The sequence below is a fragment of the Phocoena sinus genome, chromosome 3 (genome assembly GCF_008692025.1).
Source record: "Phocoena sinus isolate mPhoSin1 chromosome 3, mPhoSin1.pri, whole genome shotgun sequence".
Lineage (NCBI taxonomy): Eukaryota > Metazoa > Chordata > Mammalia > Artiodactyla > Phocoenidae > Phocoena > Phocoena sinus.
The window spans coordinates 139,664,909-139,691,031 of NC_045765.1; the positions used below are offsets into that span (position 1 = coordinate 139,664,909).

Sequence of the window (26,123 nt, forward strand, 5' to 3'; positions counted from 1 at the left end):
AAAAACCTTGCAACAAAAAAAGTCCAGGACCAGATGACTTCACAGGTGAATTCTATCAAATATTTAGAGAAGAGCTAACACCCATCCTTCTCAAACGCTTCCAAACAATTGCAGAGGAAGGAACACTCCCAAACTCACTCTACGAGGCCACCATCACCCTGATACCAAGACTAGACAAAGATACTACAAAAAAAGAAAATTACAGACCAATATCACTGATGAATATAGATGCAAAAATCCTCAGCAAAATACTAGCAAACAGAATCCAACAATACATTAAAAGGATCATAGACCATGATCAAATGGAATTTATCCCAGGGATGCATGGATTCTTCAATATATACAAATCAATCAATGTGGTACACCATGTTAACAAATTGAAGAATAAAAACCATATGATCATCTCAGTAGACGCAAAAAAAACTTTTGACAAAATTCAACACCCATTTATGATAAAAACTCTCCAAAAGCTGGGCATAGAGGGAAACTACCTCAACATAATAAAGGCCATATATGACAAACACACAGCAAACATCATTCTCAAGGGTGAAAAACTGAAAGCATTTCCTCTAAGATCAGGAACAAGACAAGGATGTCCACTCTTGCCACTATTATTCAACATAGGTTTGGAAGTCCTAGCCACGGCAATCAGAGAAAAAAAAGAAATAAAAGTAATACAAATTGGAAAAGAAGTAAAACTGTCACTGTTTACAGATGACATCATACTATACATTGATAATCCAAATGATGCCACTAGAAAACTACTAGAGCTAATCAATGAATTTGGTAAAGTTGCAGGACACAAAATTAATGCACAGAAATCTCTTGCATTCCTATACATTAACAATGCAAGATCAGAAAGAGAAATTAAGGAAACAATCCCATTCACCACTGCATCAAAAAGAATAAAAAACCTAGGAATAAATCCACTTAAGGAAACAAAAGGCCTGTACTCAGACAACTATAAGACACTAATGAAAGAAATCAAAGATGAGACAAAGAGATGGAGAGATATACCATGTCCTTAGATTGGAAGAATCAATATTGTAAAAATGACTATACTATCCAAAGCAATCTACAGATTCAATGCAATCCCTATCAAATTACCAATGGCATTTTTTACAGAACTAGAACAAAAAAATCTTAAAATTTGTATGAAAACACAAAAGACCCCGAATAGCCACAGCAATCTTGAGGGGGAAAAATGGAGCTGGAGGGAATCAGACTCCCTGACTTCAGAAAATACTACAAAACTACAGTAATCAAGACAGTATGGTACTGGTACAAAAACAGAAATATAGATCAATGGAAAAGGATAGAAAGCCCAGAGATAAACCCCCACACCTTTGGTCAACTAACCTGTGACAAAGGAGGCAAGGATATACAATGGAGAAAAGACAGCCTCTTCGATAATTGGTGCTGAGAAAACTGGACAGCTACATGTAAAAGAATGAAATTAGAACACTCCCTAACACCATACACAAAAGTAAACTCAAAATGGATTAGAGACCTAAATGTAAGACCGGAAAGTATAAAACTCTTAGAGGAAATCATAGGAAGAACACTCTTTGACATAAATCACAGCAAGATCTTTTGTGACCCACCTCCTAGAGTAATGGAAATAAAAACAAAAATAAACAAATGGAACCTAATGAAACTTAAAAGCTTTGGCACAGCAAAGGATACTACAAACAAGATGAAAAGATAACCCTCATAATAGGAGAAAATATTTGCAAACGAATCAACAGACAAAGGATTCATCTCCAAAATATATAAACAGCTCATGCAGCTCAATATTAAAAAAAAAAAAATTTAAAATGGGCAGAAGACCTAAATAGACATTTCTCCAAAGAAGACATACAGTTGGCCAAGAAGCACATGAAAAGATGCTCAACATCACAAATTAGTAGAGAAATGCAAATCAAAACTACAAAAAGGTATCACCTCACACCAGTTAGAATGGGCATCGTCAGCAAATGTACAAACAAATGCTGGAGAGGGTGTGGAGAAAAGGGAACACTTTTGCACTGTTGGTGGGAATGTAAATTGATACAGCCACTATGGAGAACAGTATGGAGGTTCCTTAAAAAGCTGAAAATAGGATTACCATATGACCCAGCAATCCCACTACTGGGAATATACCCAGAGAAAACCCTAATTCAAAAATACACAGGCACCCCAATGTTCACTGCAGCACTGGTTACAATAGCCAGGTCATGGAAGCAACCTAAATGCCCATCGACAGACGAATGGATAAAGAAGTGGTACATATACAATGGAATATTACTCAGCCATAAAAAGGAACAAAATTGGGGCTTTTGCAGCCCCAATGTGAATGGACATAGAGACTGTCATAGAGAGTGAAGTAAGTCAGAAAGAGAAAAACAAATATCGTATATTAATGCATATATATGGAATCTAGACAAATGGTACAGATGAACCAGTCTGTAAGGCAGAAATAGAGACACAGATGTAGAGAACATACGTATGGACACCAAGGGGGGAAAGCGCTGGGGGGGGGGGGGGGGGATGAATTGGGAAATTAGGATTGACATATATACACTAATATGTATAAAATAGGTAACTTATAAAAACCTGCTGTATAAAAGAAATAAAAATTTAAAAAAGAGCTTTGATTTGTCTATTTCTAACTCTGAGCTACTTTGATTAAATCATTTGACTCCAAATTTTTATAATCTGTAATGGTACCATTAAATTTTTTTGAGGCTATATCCCTAATATATGTATACTTACTAACAAATGTTTATAAATATATTATTTCTAAAAATACATTATGGACAAAAATATATACAAGTGTGCAAAATAGAAAATATCAAAAGATAATCTATATGAAATAAACAGAATTTTCCTTGTCTTGCTCATATCATAATGATAATACTTCATAAAATTCCTTAAAATTTTTGATATGTTTTGAGAGTGGCTTGCTGTCAAACTCATGTTGTGATTGATGAGAAGCTTGTGGAAGAAATAGAAGTGTCTGCTCTTCCTTCTATTAGTTGTTTTCCTTATGTTTGCACTGTTGGTATCATCTTCAGTCTGCATTTTCTTTCTGGAATCCTTTTAATCAATTTATTCACTTGTAAGCGTTCTGTTCAAAGTAGCTAATAGAATAGTAAATAGACTTAACTAGTTCTTTCTTCAGGGTCCCATTCTTAGCATATATAGCTCTTACCAGTGTCAATCCATTTATGACATATATCAATCTGCATATCAGAGTCACCGTCAATAGGTATATGACATATTGGCAAATAATAATTTCTCCCTTATTTTATTTGAAAATTAAATGCAAAAAAACTCTAAAAATTTCTTCTTATACCCCTCTTAAGCAGCTCACTTTGAAAAGGACCATACTTTTTTCATAGAGAGAGTATTTCACCCATTGTTCTAATCATCCTAGACTCTCTTACTGTAGAATTTCTAAACAGTTGGGGGCATAGCTGATCCTTACTGGCACTCCAGAACAGACACCAGATTAATGCCATTAACTATTACCCATATCACTAGCCTCTTTCCCATTTGATTTTATTTCTCACTATAATTTCTTATTACTCAGTTCCTACCCATATTAAAGACACCATTAGTTAAGAGGAATAGTTTTGAAAATTTATATGAAAGATCTGTGCTGTACAGAGTAAACGCCAATACCTCTAAAGCAACATTGTGCCAACTTTTAACTTGAGATTTAATTGTTTTTTTTTTTTGGTTAGTTGTACTTTTACTCCTGTCTTTAAGCTTAAAGGTATTCTATCAACATTTTTCTGTAATTGTAGTCAGTTATGGCATGGCAGTCAACTGATTGGGTACCAGAAACCATGTGGTTTACGTTATTCTGGGGGCCCAAGACATATGCCCATATAAGTCAAAAGTGGGAGGTTTGGCATCAAAGAGCAGGAGACAGAGTCCTCAGGCCTTGGGCTACATCTGCATCCCAGCCCCACTCCGCCCCCTTAGTATCCATGTGTTCCAGGCCAAATTACTTCTGGCTTCAATGTCCAGGTTTGTAACACCTACTGCTCCGGGTTGTTAAGAGAATTACATAAATAATGAGTGCAGAGTGCCTGGCATACATGTGTTGCTTAATAAATGGTAGCTGTTGGCACTATTATTATCATTCCTATTATTAAACTCCCTATAGGGACAAGAGACGTGTTCTCTTGCTTTTCACTTAGTTTACTTAATTGAGCTACATGACTCTGCCATCTGCTTCTTTCTCCTGTGCAAATAGGCTTTACTTTCAAGTTTGAATTTGCAATAAAATTAAACGAGTAATTTTCTTGAAATACATTGCAGGTTCATTTATTCAGGGATCAGAGAAATCCATATCCCTGGTTCAAGGAGGGAGGAGTGAGTATGCAGCAGCTTTGGCGTGGGAGAAAGGGAGTTCTGGTCCAGAAGAGAAGACATTTTCTGAGTGGTTAGAATCAGTGAAGGAAAATCCTACTGTGATTGACTTTAAGGTAAGATTGAAAAGCATTATGGGTAAGAGCTAAGGCAGTTCTCTGGCAACCCAAACTGTACATCACACAATTCCTTTTCCATTTTCTTCTCAGATGATAAAAGAAATGTCTTTCTTTAGTGTGTATGCACAACATACCTTTTTAAAAAACATTAAATTAAACATCTCTTGTTTATGCTGTTCAAACAAGCATTCTGTAGTACAGCATTTAGAATTCCCAGCACACATTAAATACCAGAAGAGGGAGTTTAGTGCATGAAAATGCCTAAACTTACCTGGAGTAGTGTTCTACTCCCCATGTATGTAATAAATTTGATTTCTGTACTTTTCTTGCAATTCTTTATCTAATAAGCCCTGCTAAATCTTCATTTATAGCTCTGTGGGGTAAATGGGATTTTAGACCCTTTGATTTTCTGTTTCTATCACCATTGATTAAATTTACCAGTCTTATATTTGTTGTAATTACATTAAAGGGTGATTTTTATTAGGTATGAAATACTTTGTCCACAAATCAGTCATATGCCACTTTGAGCCAGTTTTGCCTAAAACATAAGCACATTTTAAAAAGCTCCTTAAGGAGCTATTCTGCTCATTTCATTTAAATGAAAATAAAGAAGTTCAATCATCATGAAGGCAGAATGATTTACATGTAGCATGAAGATACTTGGAGCTCTACAGGTTATGGTAGGAAAATGAGGTCCAGCTGCCCATCTGGGCACTTGTGAGTCATACACTTCACTAGAGAGTCATTCCTCTGAGGTTTTAAAATGTTAATTAAAATGAGCCCTGGAAGACCTAAATAGACATTTCTCCAAAGAAGATACACAGATTGCCAACAAACACATGAAAGGATGCTCAACATCTCTAATCATTAGAGAAATGCAAATCAAAACTACAATGAGGGCTTCCCTGGTGGTGCAGTGGTTGAGAGTCCGCCTGCCGATGCAGGGGTCACGGGTTCGTGCCCCGGTCCAGGAAGATCCCACATGCCGCGGAGCGGCTGGGCCCGTGAGCCATAGCCGCTGAGCCTGCGCGTCCGGAGTCTGTGCTCCGCAACGGGAGAGGCCACGACAGTGAGAGGCCCACGTACCGAAAAAAAAAAAAAAAAAAAACTACAATGAGGTATCACCTCACACCAGTTAGAATGGGCATCATCAGAAAATCTACAAACAACTAATGCTGGGGAGGGTGTGGAGAAAAGGGAACCCTCTTGCACTGTTGGTGGGAATGTAAATTGATACAACCACTATGGAGGCTCCTTAAAAAACTAAAAATAGAACTACCATACAACCCAGCAATCCCACTACTGGGCATATACCCTGAGAAAACCATAATTCAAAAAGAGTCATGTACCACAATGTTCATTGCAGCTCTATTTACAATAGCCAGGACATGGAAGCAACCTAAGTGTCCATCGACAGATGAATGGATAAAGAAGATGTGACACACATATACAATGGAATATTACTCAGCCATAAAAAGAAACGAAATTGAGTTTGTAGTGAGGTGGATGGACATAGAGTCTGTCGTACAGAGTGAAGTAAGTCAGAAAGAGAAAAACAAATACCATATGCTAACGCATATATATGGAATTTAAAAAAATGGTTCTGAAGAACCTAGGGGCAGGACAGGAATAAAGACACAGACGAAGAGAATGGACTTGAGGACATGGGGAGGGAGAAGGGTAGGCTGGGACGAAGTGAGAGAGTAGCATGGACATATATACACTACCAAATTTAAAATAGATAGCTAGTGGGAAGCAGCCACATAGCACAGGGAGATCAGCTCGGTGTTTTATGACCACCTAGAAGGGTGGGATAGGGGATATGGGGATGTATGTATACATATAGCTGATTCACTTTGTTGTAAAGCAGAAACTAACACACCATCGTAAAGCAATTATACTCCAATAAAGATGTTAAAAAAAATGAACCCCGATTTTGTGTTAGCTCCATATTTGTTATTGTAATTCTTCTATTGATCCTACCAGCACGTTCATTTCTCTATTTTGTCTCTCCACATTTTCTCATCTGGTTCCATCAAAAGCCAGTAGTAGTGTCCCTGGAAAAACAAAGAACACTGAAAGCCTCTCTTCACCCTTTCCAGATTTTTCTCCTTGAGTCAAACTTGATGAGCCTTCAGCAAAGCATTCCTGAGATGCCTAACTCTTGGTCACTTTTCTCAGTACTTTGATGCATGCATTTGATGCTTAATAAACAAGTCGATGTAAATCCAAGTAAGAGACACCTCATGTGAGGCTTCCTCCATAGTAGAATTCTGGGGAAAGTAAGCTCCAGATACTTTACACCTGCCATGTTTTAGGGACAACAGAAGCCACTGTAGAAGGGAAAGAAGCTCCCCCACCCTCATGGGAAGGGCTTTTCTCCACTAGTCCAATCGACAGATATACCATATTCTACAACAATCCCTTTGAAGTGTGGGATTTTCCATACCTTGCCTCTCATTCCACGGGAATTGGGCGATGATGGCAACATATGCCAAAGAGATGTGACTGACTGGACCTCCTCTCTCCCATCTGCTCTTAGCTTGCTCCCATTACAGACCTGGTAAGAAATATCCCCTGTGCAGTGACAAGACGGAACAACCTCATGAGAGCTTATCGAGAATATGCAGCCAAGTTTGACCCCTGCCAATGTGCTCGATGCCCTAATAACGGCCACCCCACGCTCTCGGGGACTGAATGTCTGTGTGTGTGCCAGAGCGGCACCTACGGTGAGAACTGTGAGAGGCGCTCTCCGGATTACAAATCTAGTAAGTGTCAGTAACTTGCTATGAGGTAGGAAGCTTTCCCCTCCCAAAGGTATTGTAGGTTGGTCAATGAAAACAACAAAACAAAACTTCTCTGCATAAGAGAACTGCATAAGCAATTTCCACCTTATGCAAACTCACAAGGAAAACAGGCCTGGAGAAAGTTAGACTCAAAGGTCAAACAGTCCTGGTGTGAATCTCAGCTGTAACCTACCAGCTATGTGACCTTGGGAAAGTCACCTAACCTCTCTATGCCTCAGTCTGTTCATCCATAAAATGGGGATAATGCCACTATATACCCAAAAATTATATATGTGTATATATATAAAATATACAGCACAATGCCTATAACATAAAATAGATAATAAAACACACTATAAAGTAAAATATGTGATGCTCTTGTTAACCTCTTGTGCATTATAATGTAGAATGAGGGTGGCTTGTAATAAGGGATAAATTAAGACACAACCAAAGGTTTCATACAGGACCAAGCAATGTTCATACCTCTAACCCTCCTTAGAAAGAGGATATGTCATGGGAGTAAGAATATAGTCTATTACCTTTAAAAATGTAATTTTATATATATTCTATTTGGAAGAAGTTCACATGTATACATATATTTATGTATATATGTATGTGTGAGATATGTTGCTGATAGTTGAAAATGATTCATAGTTGTTGCCATTTTATTCAGGCTGTGGGAACAGGAAAGGGAAATCAGGTGATGTGTCAGGCCCTTTGCACAGATAATTTCTTTTAATCCTCACAATAACCCTATGATATTCCACAAAGGCTCCCACAGCTAAACTGTGAGGAAGCCAAGTTGACCTGGCTTCAAAGCCCCAATTCTCCCAGAGGCACCATGATCGGTGGATGGGTCTTCCTGTGTTCCAGATGCTGTAGATGGGAACTGGGGCTGCTGGTCTTCCTGGAGCACGTGTGATGCTACTTACAAGAGATCAAGAACCCGAGAATGCAACAACCCTGCCCCCCAGCAAGGAGGGAAAAGCTGTGAGGGGGAGAGGCGGCAAGTGGAGCACTGCACATTTTCCATAATGCAGAACGAGTAAGGATGGATACGGGGAGAGAGCAGGGCATCTCCCCCAACACCGCTACTATACTAGACAGTTGAGATATTTATTTTCTTACTGCTAGGTAAAGAAATGATTAGAATTTTACCTATTCCAACACAACATATCAGTGAGGTGTTAGATCGGCTGCTACCCCTTTTTCTCTTTGTTTTCTCTCTTTTTTAAATGTATTATATACATATATATATACACACATATATAATGTGTATATATGCATGCATATATGTGTATACACAAACATGTAAATGTGTTTATACATATATATATATACACACATATTTATTGTATTATACACACGTTTATTTTTCCCTTTTAGTGGACAACCATGCATCAGTGATGATGAGGAAGTGAAAGAAATAGACCTCCCTGAATTAGAATCAGATTCAGGGTGTCCTCAACCAGTCCCTCCAGAAAATGCATTTATCCGGGTAAGCATCCTGACCTTTACTTTAGGTTTGGAATCCAAAAAAATAGAACTTAGGAAACATACACTTTCTTTTATTTACAGTTATTTTTTTCTTAGTTTAATACCTGTTGACTTAAAAAGTAAAAAAGGAATATTTAGAAAGTCTCCATCACTTTTCCCTGTGAATTCCCTGGAGGTGTCCTCATACCTGGTTGCTAGACCAAACTAACACATACACTTTTGTGTGCCTTGGCACTACTAACTCGTGTGGTGGTACATTTATGTGAGTGGAGAATGGTTTGGATGACTTCTGTAGGAATCTGCAACTAAGATCTGACTGTTTATTTCTGAATCTGAGCAAAGTAACCCCCTATCTAAGGCACGTTATCAGAGAAACAAACTAGTCTTGACTGTAACATAGGAGGTGTTGAGTCTGTAATGGCTTCTTAGGTTAAAAACCTATAGAACTCTTAAGGAGTCAGTACAGTTTTAATACCTTTTAATTTTATCATTTTTCATTAAACCGCTATATGTTTCTATGATTAAAAACAACTAAATACTTTTTGTTAGACAGTTCTGTGGCTTTAGATATAAACTTTCAGGAGATAGATAATATTTAAAATTGATCACGGGAGGCATGTGCCCTAATCAATTTTACCTTTATTAAAAAAAGTTTACCTTTCTTAAACCCAGTAAGGCCTTTAATCTGTTTCCAACTGTATCATATTTATGATGAAAAATCAATACCCTCGATTCTCCAGGGCCAGCAAATAAATATCCATGGAGCATAGTCTGGGCTAATGTATCTTCCCTGTTCATACATCTTCTGTTCATGTATAAGGTACCAGGCCTAAAGTTGTGAGGGGGAGGAAATATTTTGGAGGGGGAGTAATGTCGATTAGTCTTTACTCTAGAACCAGAGATTCTCACACTCCAGATGCACTAGAGGCTAATCTTGAGCAGGGCCCAGAAACTTCCATAACTAACAAGATCCCTGGTAATACCGATGCTGCTAGTTCAGAAGTCACACTTTGGAAATGAATCCTTTAGAATAGGAGTTAACAAATTATGGCCCACAGACCAAATCTGACCTGCCCTCTGTATTCTTTTCTTTTCTTTTTTTAATGAAATTTATTGGAACACAACCACATTCCTTTGTTTACATAATGACCATAGCTGTTTTGTGCAACTATGACACAAGGTGACAGACACTGCCTGACCTGCAATTGATGATCAAGGCCCGTTATAGAAAAAGTTTTCCAGTCCCTGCCCTACAACAGTATCCTCAGAATTACATTTTATCAGATCCAGATACCTAAATAATTTTTAATCTGCTTGTGCCAGCTGCTTAAATAAAGTATTAAAATGATTGACATTCTAATTTTAAAAACACACAAAGGGTTTAAACAGTGATTCATTCTTCTAATGACTCTTTACAAAATTAGATTATATGTTTCCATTTCCATGAATAAGTTCACTCCTTGTTTTAATTTGTTCTTTATTAAAGGCCTAATTCCCACCTGATGATAGTTTTTGCACAAAAGTAATACAATTTTAACTTTTCCTAATGAGTACCTTCTAGATTCCTAGTAGCAAAATGCTCCTTATATGGAGTCAAACAGAGGCAGGTATGCCTCATTTCAGGCTAGAGCAATCATGTCATTGCACGTGAAGATATCTTTTCAGTGACCAAGACACAAGTCCTACCCCCATTGGCAAGTGATAGTGACTAAGGGTTCTTGTTTAGTCGGTCTAGCAGATATGTCGGACAAAGCTTGATGGCTGCAACATACACTTATATGTTACAGCTTCATAAAGGAAATGGAAGCAGAAGTTTATGACAATAATTTATTTCAGGATGAATGTGCAGGAAAAATGTGCAGCCTTTGAATAAAACATCTAGATCATTAATACTACTCATCATGCCATTTCCCTTGGAAACACAGCCATACCCATAATAACCAAAGATGGAATGCTCTTTTTTGTATTCAGGAAATTAATCATCTTCTAGGAGAAAAGTTGAATCACATGGCCAAGTAATAACAAATGTTGACGATTGAGCTTTCACCTCCCTCAAAATTCCCAACTTCGATTCTCAGAGAATAATTTCCTAGTCAATTCTCTGTACTTGTCTCCCACTAGGTAAGGAAAGAGTTACATTACTGTTACATTACTGTCTTCCTAAGAAGGAGAGTGTTTTGCATTTTTTCAGCAAAGAGTTATTAAGCCCTGTGTAAAGGTTTGTGAGGGGAGACCTGGTAATAGAAGTGCCACTCAAGTGTAGGGGTGGGGATGATAAATGTGATAAACATAAATTAGAGCTTTGTACAAGTTTCCCCCCAAAACTGAAAGGATGGTACACCTGATGAAGCTAGGGAAATGAAAGAGATTCTCCACAGAGGAAGTTCTATTTGAGTTGGGTCTTGAGAGAACAGAAGAGAGAAGATGTTGAGGATAGAGGGAACAGCCAGGTAAAGACAGGGAGGCATGAAAGAGAGTATTATGTGCAAAGAATAGCAGATGGCTTTGTTTTGCTAGATGATAGGTTCTATTGGAAGAAATGGCAAGAGGTGAGGATGGGAAAGTGGGTTAAATCTCATATTCCAAGCTAAGAATATAAAACCCATCTTATCTTTAAAATCTTTTAGTGAACCCCAAATTCCAGGAGTTGTACTTTAATTACACATTAACTGGGAAAGTATATGATGATAAATAGGTTATTAGGAACACTTTCAAATGATTTGTAGTCAGTGTGTTACCACAGCATCTGCATATATTTGCTGCGTATGCAGGATACCTTTTTTATTCCATTTATAGCCACTACAGGATTCATATATAGTTTTCTTTTTCTTGCAATAGTAAGCCATCTCATATACAGAGGGGAGCAAGTTATTAATTAAAATAAGTATATATATTCTAATCAATTTAAGCAGCAATATGGAAGATGGATTAGAAGAGGGACCAATTAGATAGTTGTCCTGGTAAGAGATAATACATGCTGTAAGCAAAGACAATGATGATGGCAAAAGAAAGGAGAGAATTTTGAGACATATTTAGAAGTAGAAATTGAGCAGACTCTGAGTAGATACAAGAGTGAAGGAACAGAAAGAATCCAGGAGGACCCCGAGGTGTTTGAAGGTATTATTCATAACATTAGTAATGTGCTGATTTCTGTTTTAATTCTAGAATGAAAGGAAACTGTACTCCGTTGGGGAAGAAGTTGAAATCATATGCCTTACTGGTTTCAAACCTGTTGGATACCAGTACTTCAGCTGCTTACCAGACAGAACCTGGAGGCGAGGAGATGTGGAATGCCGACGTGAGAACTGGGCAGGCCTTCCACATGACTCTGCTAGAGAATGGATGTGCCCCAAATAGAGCAAAGTCACACCCTTAGATTAGTACACTTTACTATTTTTTTAGTAACTCTAGTGAAAAGGTTTAGTGAGGCAGAAAGTAGGATTCATCTGCTCAAATTAGATTTCAAACTATCTTCATATTTTAGTTTTCCTGCCCCTGAGTATTAGCAGGACTGTGAGGCATGTGTTTAAGAAGAAATCTGGGAAATCTGCTAACTGCATCTAACCACAGGCATCTGCCTTGCCCGATGTACAAAGAGATACGAAATAATGAGTCCCAGGAAGCTGATACTTACACTCTTTGTGTATCAGAGATGGGATTTTTTTTGTGAAATGCAATTTTCTCCTTGGAGCACATCCACATCCTTTGCTCAAAGAGAGAGGAGGAGTTCACAGGCTCCCCACATACCCAGGCTTCAGGAAAGTAAAAATGTGATTAAACAAGGCTCAGATGGGGACTCCAAAGAGTTATTCTGGAATATCATGACACAGAGTTGAGACCAGTGTCAATTAGAACATCCTGTCTCTGTGTCACCCACAATGTGGTGACTTGCTTTGGGGAAAACTCACTGGGGAGAAGAGTGGAAAAGATTATTTCTTGAAAAGCTCCCAATGATATAATGAAAGGAGTATCTAAAGCCAGTTCCTTAGCAAGTTCTTCAGTTAATGGAACTAAAGACAGTTTCCCAGTTTCTAAACTGGGATCCTCAACCCCCAGTCTTTCTCATCAAAAGGCAGCATTAAAGCTGAACCAATGCGGTAAATCATATTAAAATCACTTCTTGGATTGCACAAAATCTGCCTGTATCCATTGAGTATTCTGTTCCACCAAATACATCTGAAATATTTCTCTCTCTGCAGGGACAGAGTGCCTCAAGCCAGTGGTGCAGGAAGTACTGACACTGTCACCATTTCAGACATTATATAAAATTGGTGAATCCATTGAGCTAACCTGCCCCAGAGGCTTTGTTGTTGCTGGGCCATCAAGGTACACATGCAGTGGGGATTCCTGGACACCTCCCATTTCAAGCTCACTCACCTGTGAAAAAGGTGAGTAGCTGCTCAGGATACTGGGGTCTGCTAAGGTGGCGTCCTTTGTGGTTGGTCGTGTAGCATCTACAGAGGAGCTATTTCTTAAGAAGATTTCACTGGCGGGCTGGGTTGTATTTCACCCCGTGTCGATGATGAGGTCAGGCAGCACATAAGTAGCTATTGGTCAAGTGGATATCTTCAAATATTAGACAGTGAGGTCAGTTTTCTTTTCCAATTTAATACTTCACGATTTTGAGGGAGTGCAAGTGCTCTCATATGAAAAAATCAGAATTGATGGTTAACTGAAAATTTAGTTCAAGTGGAGAGCCATAGAAAAGTAGTCCACACTACTTTTTAATTAAACATTTTATTTTAACTTAGAACATAGAAATACACAAATATTCACCAATTTTCTGACATAGGACCAACCTGTTAGTTCCTAAAGGGTCTCCTGATTTGAGTTTCAAGATTTTTCTCAAATAAAACAAATACATAATTCATCATCTATGTTATCCCATATCAGTTTCTCTAAAACAATGGGTTTTTTAACTCCAAGTGGGGCACTTCTTTAAGAAACACCTCTGCTTAAGTCCCATCCCCTGGTTCTGATGCCATTGAGCTGGGAGGGCCCAATATTTTGTGTTTGTATAAAATCTCTCCGAGTTAATCCAGATACAGACAAAGTTGAGAATTATCTCTCTTTGGAAGAGAGGTGAAAGCTTAAAGGCAACTTTTGCATCAAATTTGACTACAAAATGCTTTTATTTTTCCTTAATCTTTTATAGTAGTCTCATCCACATTAATTCAAAGCAAAATTTTTGCAAACCACTTTCAATTATTCAGCATTTTCAACTTAGTTTTTATAAAAATAACTTTTTTTCCTCCTTTATCAGTTGATATGTTTAATCAACTTACACAATTACAATAGTAACTGGCATAAATAGACTTGGAAACAAACAAAACTGACTCTTGGTAAGTCTATAGCTGGACGGGTAGAGGCAGAAGTGTGAAGCTGTGGAAGAGAGGAGCCTATAAAACTTGCAGTTCAGTGTTGGACAGGCAGCTGGCATGGAGCAGCTGAAATCCCTGGTTAGTCTGGCCTGTTGGTTACTTGGAGGACAGTTAAGGGAGCTTCTGCTAATTCATATCTTCCAAATTTCTCAACATGCTTTTTCAAATAATGTCTCATTTTTAATCAGAGAATTCTTTATGATCTCTCTGAGCTCAGATATGATTGAGCCTATTTTGTCAAGGAAAAACCAAAGGCACAAAGAGGCTAAATTAGACCCAAAGTCAGACAGTTTGGGTCAAACAAGAACTGTGCAGCAGCTCTGATAATTCCTCAAGCTCTCTGCCATCTTGCCTTCTTTATCCTCTTTGGGCTTTTACCATGTGTGAAGGAAAAGGGGAAACTTAACCTATTATAAAAACCTTAAAACTATTGATAAAGAGACCACATGGAAATTTGTGAGAACTTCAGGTTAGTATTGTAGCTTGGTTTCACTCGACTCCTGATCATATATGTCAGAGGTATGAATGCATTTGGGGACCACAGGGTTTAGAGAGTTAAGATCCTCTGGGCATCTTAGGTAGCATCCTCCTCTTTATAAAAATAACAGCATATGTATACACACACACACACACACACACACACGCAAATGCACACACATCTCTGTGTTTGGAAAAGAAATTAAAATTATAATCCAAACTGAGAGATAACAAAATGTTCTACATCGAGATAAAGGAAAGAAATATCCCATCTCATATACTTTCTCTCAACAACGTTGGCAGGAAGATCAATGAAGGGAGTCACAGAAAAAGAAAGAAAATAATCAATAAAACTGAGCACTCTTTCCTGTCAATGTGGGAGGAACTGTGTGATAAAGAGACTTCAGGTCATTTGTTGGCCAGGAAGACTTTTAATTTTTTCAATGTGAAAAAGAATTTTGCTTCCTGAAGAAATGAGATGCTGCACACCTCCACTGTTAGTTTTTTCCCTTCCTCTGAGAAATCAACACCTCCAGAAGATCCCCTTGCCCTCAGCACTTAAAAATCGGAATGTTCTCATTTCCGTGTTTCTCAAAAACTGTGCAGGGCAGGCAGCATGGGCAGCTGAGGGCCAGTTTGGGCTTCCACCCTGACGCTTAGTGAGGGAGCAAAGAGTCCTTGCTGGTGATCATTGATGATGCCAAATCGGTAGGGAGGGAACAATGCTCTGTGTGCTTGAGAGTTGATGCTCTTTGGAAACAATGTATAGCTTAGGGTCCCTCTTTGACCTAAGCGTGGATTTATTCACAAAAGCCAAAGGCCACACAGAAACCAAAGAAAAATGAGCCCATGTCAATGGAAATCTTAGTATCTGAGACCTTACCATCAGCTATAGGTCTCCATGTTCATGAAAGTTCTGAGCCAAATTTCACCAGATGGAATGAGGGCCCTAACAGAGAGTAATAATAGGGAATGGAAATGCATAGCAGCAAAGAAGAAAACCTACCAATTTTCTAAATCTTTATTTTTGCCTCTAACATAAACTTCCTTCCCTACCAAACCTCTTGCCTGATATACCTGCCTACAGCCCTCCTTTGACAATTACTTGCTTACAGAGGCCACTGTGGTTCTGTGGATGCCTGATTAGTCAGATCCAGTCCAGGGACTAGACTGTGTTTCATCCGGGAGGCTCAGGATGTCAGCTCCAGGTTTAATTCAACCAGTCTAAAGCTTCTGTGGATGAGCCTGAACAAAAGCAAAGATAACCAAGATTTCCCCTTCCATGTAATATATCCAAGTGTTCTTCCTTCTATTTTAATCTCCCTTCCTCTCGTACACACTATTCAATTGCTCATCTTAGGTCAAGCATCATTTCCTTATAGATCTTCCTTACATTTCTCAGTTGGATTTTTTTGGTGATATGATCTCCTGGAACTTTATTTTTTCAAAATACCTATCTCTGCCTTTAATTATAAACCCATCACTATGACTGTTTGATTAATGTCTGTTTTCCCACTATTAGGGGACTACTGCTGTTTTCATTCTATTTTTTTTTCCACATAACATCCTAATATCTAGAATATCATAGGGATAAATCGCCACATTTGGGAGTTGCATTTCTTCATTGATTATTCTTATAAGAAAAATCTGACTTTCAAGCCATTATCCCCCCAAATCTATTCACATGATTGTCGTCACTGACATCCATATTGCTTAACAGAATAGACAATATTTTGGTCCTCATCTGCCTTGCCCTCCCAGCAGCATTCAACAGTGTTGACCTTCTTCTGCACATTCGTTCTTTCCCTGGCTTCCAAGACACAGCGCTGTCTGGTTTAGCTTCTACCTCTCTGGCTGCTGCCCTCTATTTTTGGCAGGCTCCTGCCTTTGCATGGACTTTAAATGTAGTTCCTCAAGGCTCAGATCTGTCCCCTCACCTCATGCTACACTCTCCTTCTGGGGAATCTCACCCATACCCATAGCATCAATGATCCCCCCATAGGCTAATAACAAATTTAAATCTTTATCACAGACTTCTCCACTGAGTTTTAGACTTGAATATTCAAATTCCTATGTGTCTATTTTGTTTGGCTGTCTTAAAGAGACTATAAATTCAACATATGCAGAGAGGAATTCTTGAGTCATCACCGTAGCTTCCCTACAACTAACATCTTCTAGTATTTTCTATTTCAGTTAAGGCACCAATATCTATTCTCTCGTGCAAACTATAAACCTAAGAATTATACTTGGCAGTTCTCATAACTTACCCACAATATGCAATATCATCCGTTTTATGTGCTTAAAATGTCTCAAGTTCATCCACTTCTCTCCATTTCTACCTCTGGCACTTCGGTCAAAATTCCCATTCTCTTTCACCCAAACTACTATAATAACCTCATAAATTGTCTATTCTCTTGACCACCATGCCTCTCCAAATTCATTCTCCACAGAGAAACCAAAATTAACTTCTTTTCCAAATCCAGACCTGATTTTGTCACACCACCCCCTGCTAAAACCTATCAAAGACTTGCCACTGCTTATAAAATAAGATAAAAATCCTTTGAAAGCCCTTTATGACCCTACACAGTCTGCCACACAGCCATCTCTCTGGCTGTACTGTTTCCATGCCCTTGTTTCCCTGGCTTTCTTACAGTTCCAAGAAAGTCACACATTACCTCTCTTTTGACCATGTTTATGCCTGCTATTGCCTTTGCTTCAAACACACTCCCTTTTCTCTTCCCATTTTACTGTTCATAACCTTCCTGGCTACATCAATTTTCTTGATTATATGCTTTCTCTTCAATAGCACTAATAACAGCAGCAATTCTATGTGTACAGTGTGTTTTTCTTGATTAATGTCTGTCTGCTCCACAAGACTAGAAGCTCTGAGAGCATGGGATATGGGTCAAATTTTTCTCAACCCACTATCCCCAGAACCTACAGCGGTGCTGGGAAATCATAGTCGCTCAATAAATGTTTGAATAACAAATGAGCAAAAATTTCACCAATTCCATCTTCTTTTTTTTTTTTGTGGTGCGCGGGCCTCTCACCGTTGTGGCCTCTCCCGTTGCGGAGCACAGGCTCCGGACGCGCAGGCTCAGCGGCCATGGCTCACGGGCCCTCCGGACGCGCAGGCTCAGCAGCCATGGCTCACGGGCCCAGCCGCTCCGCGGCATGTGGGATCTTCCCGGGCCGGGGCACGAACCCGCGTCCCCTGCATCGGCAGGCGGACTCTCAACCACTGCGCCACCAGGGAAGCCCCATCACCAATTCCATCTTCTTTAGTTCTCTGAACTTAGCAGCAGTTCTAGGTTGGAAAACGACAGCTCCTAGAGCTAGAAAGGACCTTTCAGATGGACTATTTCATGACAACATATTTGGAAAAGCCAAAATGAATGCTCTAACTCCAAAAGATAAATGAGAACTTTTCACCACTGCCTTTTCTCCTAAATCCAAACTTATCACTTGAAATCCATGGTGTGCATTGTTCTTATCTTCATTTTCTTTTCTTTCAGATACCTTGGCACTCTTAAAAGGCCATTGTCAACCAGGACAAAAACAGTCGGGATCTGAATGCATTTGCATGTCTCCAGAAGAAGACTGTGGGTAAGAGATACTCTATGGACTCTGTTTAGAAATGGAAAACCAGTCTAGTGTAACCAACTTAATGGAGGAGCTGGGCTTCTTGAACCATGGAGACAAAGCATATTAATTCTTCACATAACCGATACTCCTCATGCTCTGCTGAATTCTTCCCTCCCCACTTGGTAGCAAGCTTTCTTAATTGCCTCTCACCCTTGTCCACTAAGTTTGCATGGCTTTTGTTACTAAAACAGTCTCATTCTGCGGGCACGAGCTGCAACTATCAGTGCGGACACCAGAGATGGGCATGAAGCGCTAAGGCTGCTGCTGCAGCCACCAAGAATCCTATGTGGAGGCACAGGTCACTATCCACATCTCCTGTCCTGGAAGCCTGTGCAGCCCGCCACTGCCAGGGTCCCATGATCGAGGGACAACTTCCCCAAGAGAATACAAGGCGCACCTCAGGCCGGTGCAACGTCATGCCAGCCTCTGCCACCACAGGCTCGCCCCTCATTCTGTACCCCTCCATCGCCCCAGCCTGAGTGAGCCAGAGCACCATAATCAGCTACTCCTTTAACCCCGTCCTGTCTGGGTGAAGAACAGATGCCAGAAGGCAACATACTTGAAGAGGCGGGGCCAAATCCAAAGCTGAACCCCGGGAGCTGTGCAAACAAACGAGAGAAAGGGAAATTTCTCCCAGCAGCCTAAGGAGCAGTGGATTAAATCTCCACAATCAACTTGATGTACCCTACATCTATGGAATACCTGAATAGACAAGGAATCATCCCAAAATTGAGGAGGTGGACTTTGGGACCAACTGTAGACTTCGGGATTGCTGTATGTGACTGACTAGTTTCTGATTTTTATGTTTATCTTAGTATAATTTTTAGTGCTTGTTATCATTGGTGGATTTGTTTATTGGTTTGGTTGCTCCCTTTTTTTTATTACTTTTTAAATTTTATTAATATTTTCATTTTTTATTTTAAAAACATTTTAATTTAATTTAATTTTTTTCTTTGTTTCCTTATTTTCTCCCTTTTCTTCTGATCCATGTGGCTGACAGGGTCTTACTGCTCCAGCCGGGGGTAAGGCCTGAGCCTCGGAGGTGAGAGAGCTGAGTTCAGGACATTGAACCACCAGACACCTCCCAGCACCATGTAATATCAATAGGCGAGAGCTCTCCCAGAGATCTCTGCCTCAGTCCTAAGACCCAGCTCCACCCAACGGCCAGCAAGCTCCAGTGCTGGACACCTCATGCCAAACAACTAGCAAGACAGGAACACAACCCCACCCATTAGCAAAGAGGCTGTCTAAAATCATACTAAGTTCACAGACATCCCAAAACACACTGCTGGAAGCAGCCCTGCCCACCAGAAAGACAAGATCCAGCCTCATCCACTAGAACACAGGCACCAGTCCCCTCCATCAGGAAGCCTACACAATCCACTGAACCAACCTCACCCACTGGTGGCAGACACCAAAAAGAACGGGAACTGCAGCCTGGGAAAAAGAGACCCCAAACACAGTAAGTTAAACAAAATGAGAAGACAGAGAAATATGCAGCAGTTGAAGTAGCAAGGTAAAAACCTACCAGGCCAAACAAATGAAGAGGACATAGACAGTATACCTGAAAAAGAATTCAGAGTAATAATAGTAAAGATGATCCAAAATCTTGGAAATACAATGGAGAAAATAAAAAACATTTAACAAGGATCTAGAAAAATTAAAGAGCAAACAAGTAATGATGAACAACACAATAAATGAAATTAAAAATACTGTAGAAGGAATCAATAGCAGAATAACTGAGATAGAAGAACGGATAAGTGACCTGGAAGATAAAATAGTGGAAATAACTACCACATAGCAGAATAAAGAAAAAAGAATGAAAAGAACTGAAGACAGTCTCAGGGACCTCTGGGACAACATTAAATGCACCAACATTTGGATTATATGTGTCCCAGAAGAAGAAGAGAAAAAGAAAGGGTCTGAGAAAACATTTGAAGGGATTATAGTTGAAAACTTCCCTAACATGGCAAAGGAAATAAAGTCCAGGAAGCACAGAGAGTCCCATACAGGATTAATCCAAGGAGAAACATGCCAAGACACATATTAACAAACTATCGAAAATTAAATATAAAGAAAAAATAATAAAAGCAGTAAGGGAAAAGCAACAAATAACATACAAGGGTATCCCCATAAGGTTAAGAGCTAAATTTTCAGCAGAAATTCTGCAAGCCAGAAGTGGCAGGACATTTTTAAGGGATAAAAGGGGAAAATCTACAACCAAGATTACTCTACCGAGCAAGGATCTCATTCAGATTGGATGGAGAAATTAAAACCTTTACAGACAAGCAAAAGCTAAGAGAATTCAGCACCACAAAACCACCTTTACAACAAATGCTAAAGGAACTTCTCTGGGCAGGAGACACAAGAGAAGGAAAAGACCTACAATAACAAACTCCAAACAGTTAGGAAAATGATAATAGGAACATACATATTGATAACTACCTTAAATGTAAATGGATTAAATGCTCCAAACAAAAGACATAGACTGGCTGAATGGATACAAAAACAAGACCCATATATATGCTGTCTACAAGAGACCCACTTCACCCCTCGGGACACATACAGACAAAGTGAGGGGATGGAAAAAGATATTACATGCAAATGGAAATCAAAAGAAAGCTGGAGTACCAATTCTCATATCAGACAAAATAGACTTTAAAATGAAGACTATTACAAGAGACAAAGAAGGACACTACATAATGATCAAGGGATCACTCCAAGAAGAAGACATAACATTGTAAATATTTATGCACTCAACAGAGGAACACCTCAATATATAAGGCAAATGCTAACAGCCATAAAAGGGGAAAGAGACAGTAACACAATCATAGTAGGGGATTTTAACATCCCACTTTCACCAATGGACAGATGATCCAAAATGAAAATAAATAAGGAAACATAAGATTTAAATGACACATTAAACATAATGGACTTAATTTATATTTATGGGATATTCTTTCCAAACACAATAGAATACACTTTCTTCTCAAGTGCTCATGGAACATTCTCCAGGATAGACCATACCTTGGGTCACAAAACAAGCCTTGGTAAATTTAAGAAAATTGAAATCATATCAAGTATCTTTTCCGACCACAATGTTATGAGACTAGATATCAATTACAGGAAAAAAACTATAAAAAATACAAACACATGGAGGCTAAACAATACACTACTAAATAATCAAGAGATCACTGAAGAAATCAAAGAGGAAATCAAAACATACTTAGAAACAAATGACGATGAAAACATGATGATCCAAACCTACAGGATGCAGCAAAAGCAGTTCTAAGAGGGAAGTTTATAGCAATACAAGCCTACCTCAAGAAACAAGAAACAACTCAAATAAACAACATAACCTTACACCAAAAGCAATTACAGAAAGAAGAACAAAAAAAACAGTTAGCAGAAGGAAAGAAATCACAAAGATGACATCAGAAATAAACGAAATAGTCATGAAGGAAACAATAGCAAAGATCAATAAAACTAAAAGCTGGTTATTTGAGAAGATAAACAAAAGTGATAAACCATTAGCCAGACTCATCAAGAAAAAAAGGGAGAAAACTCAAGTCAAAAGAATTAGAAATGAAAAAGGAGAGATAACAACTGACACTGCAGAAATACAAAGGATCATGAGAGATTATGACAAGCAGATATATGCCAATAAAATGGACAACCTGGAAGAAATGGACAAATTCTTAGGAAAGCACAACATCCCAAAACTGAACAAGGAAGAAATAGAAAATATAAACAGACCAATCATAGGCACTGAAACTGAAACTGTGATTAAAGATCTTCCAACAAACAAAAGTCCAGGACCAGAAGGCTTCACAGGCATATTCTATCAAACATTTACAGAAGAACTAACACTTATCCTTCTCAAACTGGTCCAAAATATAGCAGAGGGACGAACACTCCCAAATTCATTCTATGAGGCCACCATCACCCTGATACCAAAACCAGACAAAGATGTCACAAAATAAGAAAACTACAGGCCAATATCACTGATGAACATAGATGCAAAAATCCTCAATGTAATACTAGCAAACAGAATACAGCAGCACATTAAAAGGATCATACCCCACGATCAAGTGGGGTTTATCCCAGGAAGGCAAGGATTCTTCAATATATGCAAATCAGTGAATGTGATACACCATATTAACAAAATCAAAGATAAAACAGCACGATAATCTCAATAGATGCAGGAAAAGCTTTTGACAAAATTCAACACCCGTTTATGACAAAAAATAACCCTCCAGAAAGTGGGCATAGAGGGAACTTACCTCAACATAATAAAGGTCATATATGACAAATCCATAGGCAATATCATTCTTAATCATAAAAAACTGAAACCATTTCCTCTAAGATCAGGAACAAGTCAAGGTTGCCCACTCTCACCACTATTATTCAACATAGTTTTGGAAGTTTTAGCCACAGCAATCAGAGAAGAAAAAGAAATAAAAGGAATCCAAATAGGAGAAGAAGAAGCAAAACTGCCACTGTTTGCAGATGAAATGATACTATACTTAGAGAATCCTAAAGATGCTACTAGAAAACAACTAGAGCTAATCAATGAATTTGGTAAAGTAGCAGGATATAAAATTAATGCACAGAAATCTCTTGCATTCCTATACACTAATGATGAAAAATCTGAAAGAGAAATTAAGGAAACACTCCCATTTACCATTGCAACAAAAAGAATAAAATGCCTAGGAATAAACCTACCTAAGGAGACAAAACACCTGTATGCAGAAAACTATAAGACACTGATGAAAGAAATTAAAGATGATACAAACAGATGGAGAGATTTACCATGTTCTTGGATTGGAAGAATCAACATTGTGAAAATGACTCTACTACCCAAAGCAATCTACAGATTCAATGCAATCCCTATCAAACTACCACTGGCATTTTTCACAGAACTAGAACAAAAAATTTCACAATTTGTATGGAAAGACAAAAGGCCCCGAATAGCCAAAGCAAACTTGAGAAAGAAAAATGGAGCTGGAGGAATCAGACTCCCTGACTTCAGATTATACTGCAAAGCTACAGTAATCAAGACAGTATAGTACTGGCACAAAAACAGAAATCTAGATCAATGGAACAGGATAGAAAGCCCAGAGATAAACCCACGCACATATGGTCACCTTATCTTTGGTAAAGGAGGCAAGAATATACAATGGAGAAAAGACAGCCTCTTCAATAACTGGTGCTGGGAAAATTGGACTGCTACATGTAAAAGAATGAAATTAGAACACTCCCTAACACCATACACAAAAATAAACTCAAAAAGTATTAAAGACCTAAATGTAAGGACAGACACTGTAAAACTCTTGGAGGAAAACATAGGCAGAACACCCTATGACATAAATCACAGCAAGATCCTTTTTGACCCACCTCCTAGAGAAATGGAAATAAAAACAAAAGTAAACAAATGGGTCCTAATGAGACTTCAAAGCTTTTGCACAGCAAAGGAAACTATAAACAAGATGAAAAGACAACCGTCATAATGGGAGAAAATATTTGCAAATGAAGCAACTGACAAAGGATTAATCTCCAGAATTTACAAGCAGCTCATGCAGCTCAATATCAAAAAAACAAACAACCTAATCCAAAAATGGGCAGAAGACCTAAATAGACATTTCTCCAAAGAAGATATACAGATTGCCAACAAGCACATGAAAGGATGCTCAACATCACTGATCATCAGAGAAATGAAAATCAAAACTACAGTGAGGCCTTACCTCACACGGGTCAGAATGGTCATCATCAAGAAATTTACAAACAATAAATCCTGGAGAGGGTGTGGAGAAAAGGGAGCCCTCTTGCACTGTTGGTGGGAATGTAAATTGATACAGCCTCTATGGAGAACAGTATAGAGGGTCCTAAAACACTAAAATAGAACTACCATATGACCCAGCAATTCCACTACTGAGCATATACCCTGAGAAAACCATAATTCAAAGAGAGTCATGTACCACAATAATCATTGCACCTCTATTTACAATAGCCAGGAAAAGGAAGCAACCTAAGTGTCCATCAACAGATGAATGGATAAAGAAGATGTGGCACATATATACAATGGAATATTACTCAGCCATAAAAAGAAATGAAATTGAGTTTTTTGTAGTGAGGTGGATGGACCTAGAGTCTGTCATACAGAGTGAAGTAAGTCAGAAAGTGAAAGATACCGCATGCTGACACATATATATGGAATCTAAAAAAAAAAAGGTTCTGAAGAATCTAGGGACAGAACAGGAATAAAGACGTAGAGAATGTACTTGAGGACACGGGGAGGGGGAAGTGTAAGCTGGGACGAAGTGAGAGAGTGGCATGGACATATATACACTACCAAATGTAAAACAGATAGCTAGTGGGAAGCAGCTGCATAGCCCAGGGAGATCAGCTCTGTGCTTTGTGACCATCTAGAAGGGTGGGATAGGGAGGGTGGGAGGGAGAGGCAAGAGAGAGGGGGTATGGGGGTATACGTATACGTATGGCTGATTCACGCTGTTATACGGCAGAAACTAACACAACATTGTAACGCCATTATACTCCAATAAAGATGTTTAAAAAAAAAAATAGTCTCATTCTGATGTTAAAGACTCATTCCTGTCCAGTTTAAAATCAAACTCATGTATATCAAAGGCTTTCTTTTCCCCCTAAATATAGGGCAAGTTTGTGCCTCCAAAAGCTTAGAGAAAGAGGTGTGAGCATGGACTTCACACACACACACACACACACACACACACACACACACACACACACATCCCTTTGTGAGATTAGTCTTTCATGTGGTGGCAGAGAGCTTGATGAAAAATGATATATCGTTATATGGCTGCCACGACTCTCTGCTGTTATAACTGCCTTTTTTTACATGAACTAACCCTGGCACGTCGAGGGTGCTTATTAATTTAAGGGATACTTTCAGGGGAATTTAATCGGAAATAACATTAGCTTAAGGTAAAGTTTTGTTTCTCTATCTCACAAAATAAATGCAGGGGAAGGCAGTCTAGGGATGGTCTGGTGATTCTCTCATTTCAGATAGGACTGCTTCTCCTTCCTGCTTTCTGTTCTGCCATTCATTTTTTTAAAATCTAATATTCATAAATTATTTTTTATTGAAGTATAACTGATATTTATTTATTTTTATCAAAGTAAAGTTTTCTCTTCTGACATTCTTAAATTTATTTCATGATCCAAGACTTCCCTGCTGGAGTACAAAGGAAGGAAGACCAGAAATGGACACCGTCTCTTTTTAAGGAGAGTTCCTGGGAAAATTATCATGGCGTCCATCTCATTACTCTTCTCTTATTCACATGGCCCGGTGGACCTGCAAGGGAGGCTATGAAATGCAGTTCTTTGGCTAGAAGCAAAAGTGTTTTTGAATAAAATTAGAGTTACATGACTGAGGGAGACAATGAATAACAGAGTAGGAAGCCAACCGACTGTGCCTAGCTGTGATATTTCACTTTTTTTTACTTTGAAATATATATTTTAAACAATGCAGACTGTTCTAAGGCAATTTTCATCTTTAAAACTGTGTGTCCATAATTGTTACTTTTAAATTTTTCTTCTATTTCTTTGCACCAACTTTTTTTTTCACTTTTAACACTGACTCGCTCCCACATTCCTCTGAGCTACAAGTGAACAAACACTTGTAGGGACACATTAATTTGTTTGTTTATTTATTTATAAGAACACTACAGGATCTTTTTCTGTAACATTCCACTGATAGAATTCAACCCAAGGATGGCTCTATCTACCCTCCTCAGTATTAACCACAAGTGGTCCACTTTGTATGAGCTTCTTGCAGCTGGGGTCCCCTCACCCAGCAAATGGCCTTCTAGGGAGTA

The 26,123-nt window shown here is 38.7% G+C and overlaps 1 protein-coding gene across 1 annotated transcript in view; it reads left to right on the forward strand.

Moving 5' to 3' along the window:
* C6 (complement C6) overlaps positions 1-26,123 on the forward strand; it is an 84,447-nt gene that overhangs the window by 42,136 nt on the left and 16,188 nt on the right. The window contains exons 9-15 of the mRNA XM_032627153.1: positions 4,312-4,478; positions 7,024-7,249; positions 8,141-8,312; positions 8,654-8,765; positions 11,930-12,062; positions 12,964-13,152; positions 18,138-18,228. Coding sequence (XP_032483044.1) covers positions 4,312-4,478; positions 7,024-7,249; positions 8,141-8,312; positions 8,654-8,765; positions 11,930-12,062; positions 12,964-13,152; positions 18,138-18,228 — 1,090 coding nt within the window. The remainder of the gene's footprint in view (positions 1-4,311; positions 4,479-7,023; positions 7,250-8,140; positions 8,313-8,653; positions 8,766-11,929; positions 12,063-12,963; positions 13,153-18,137; positions 18,229-26,123) is intronic.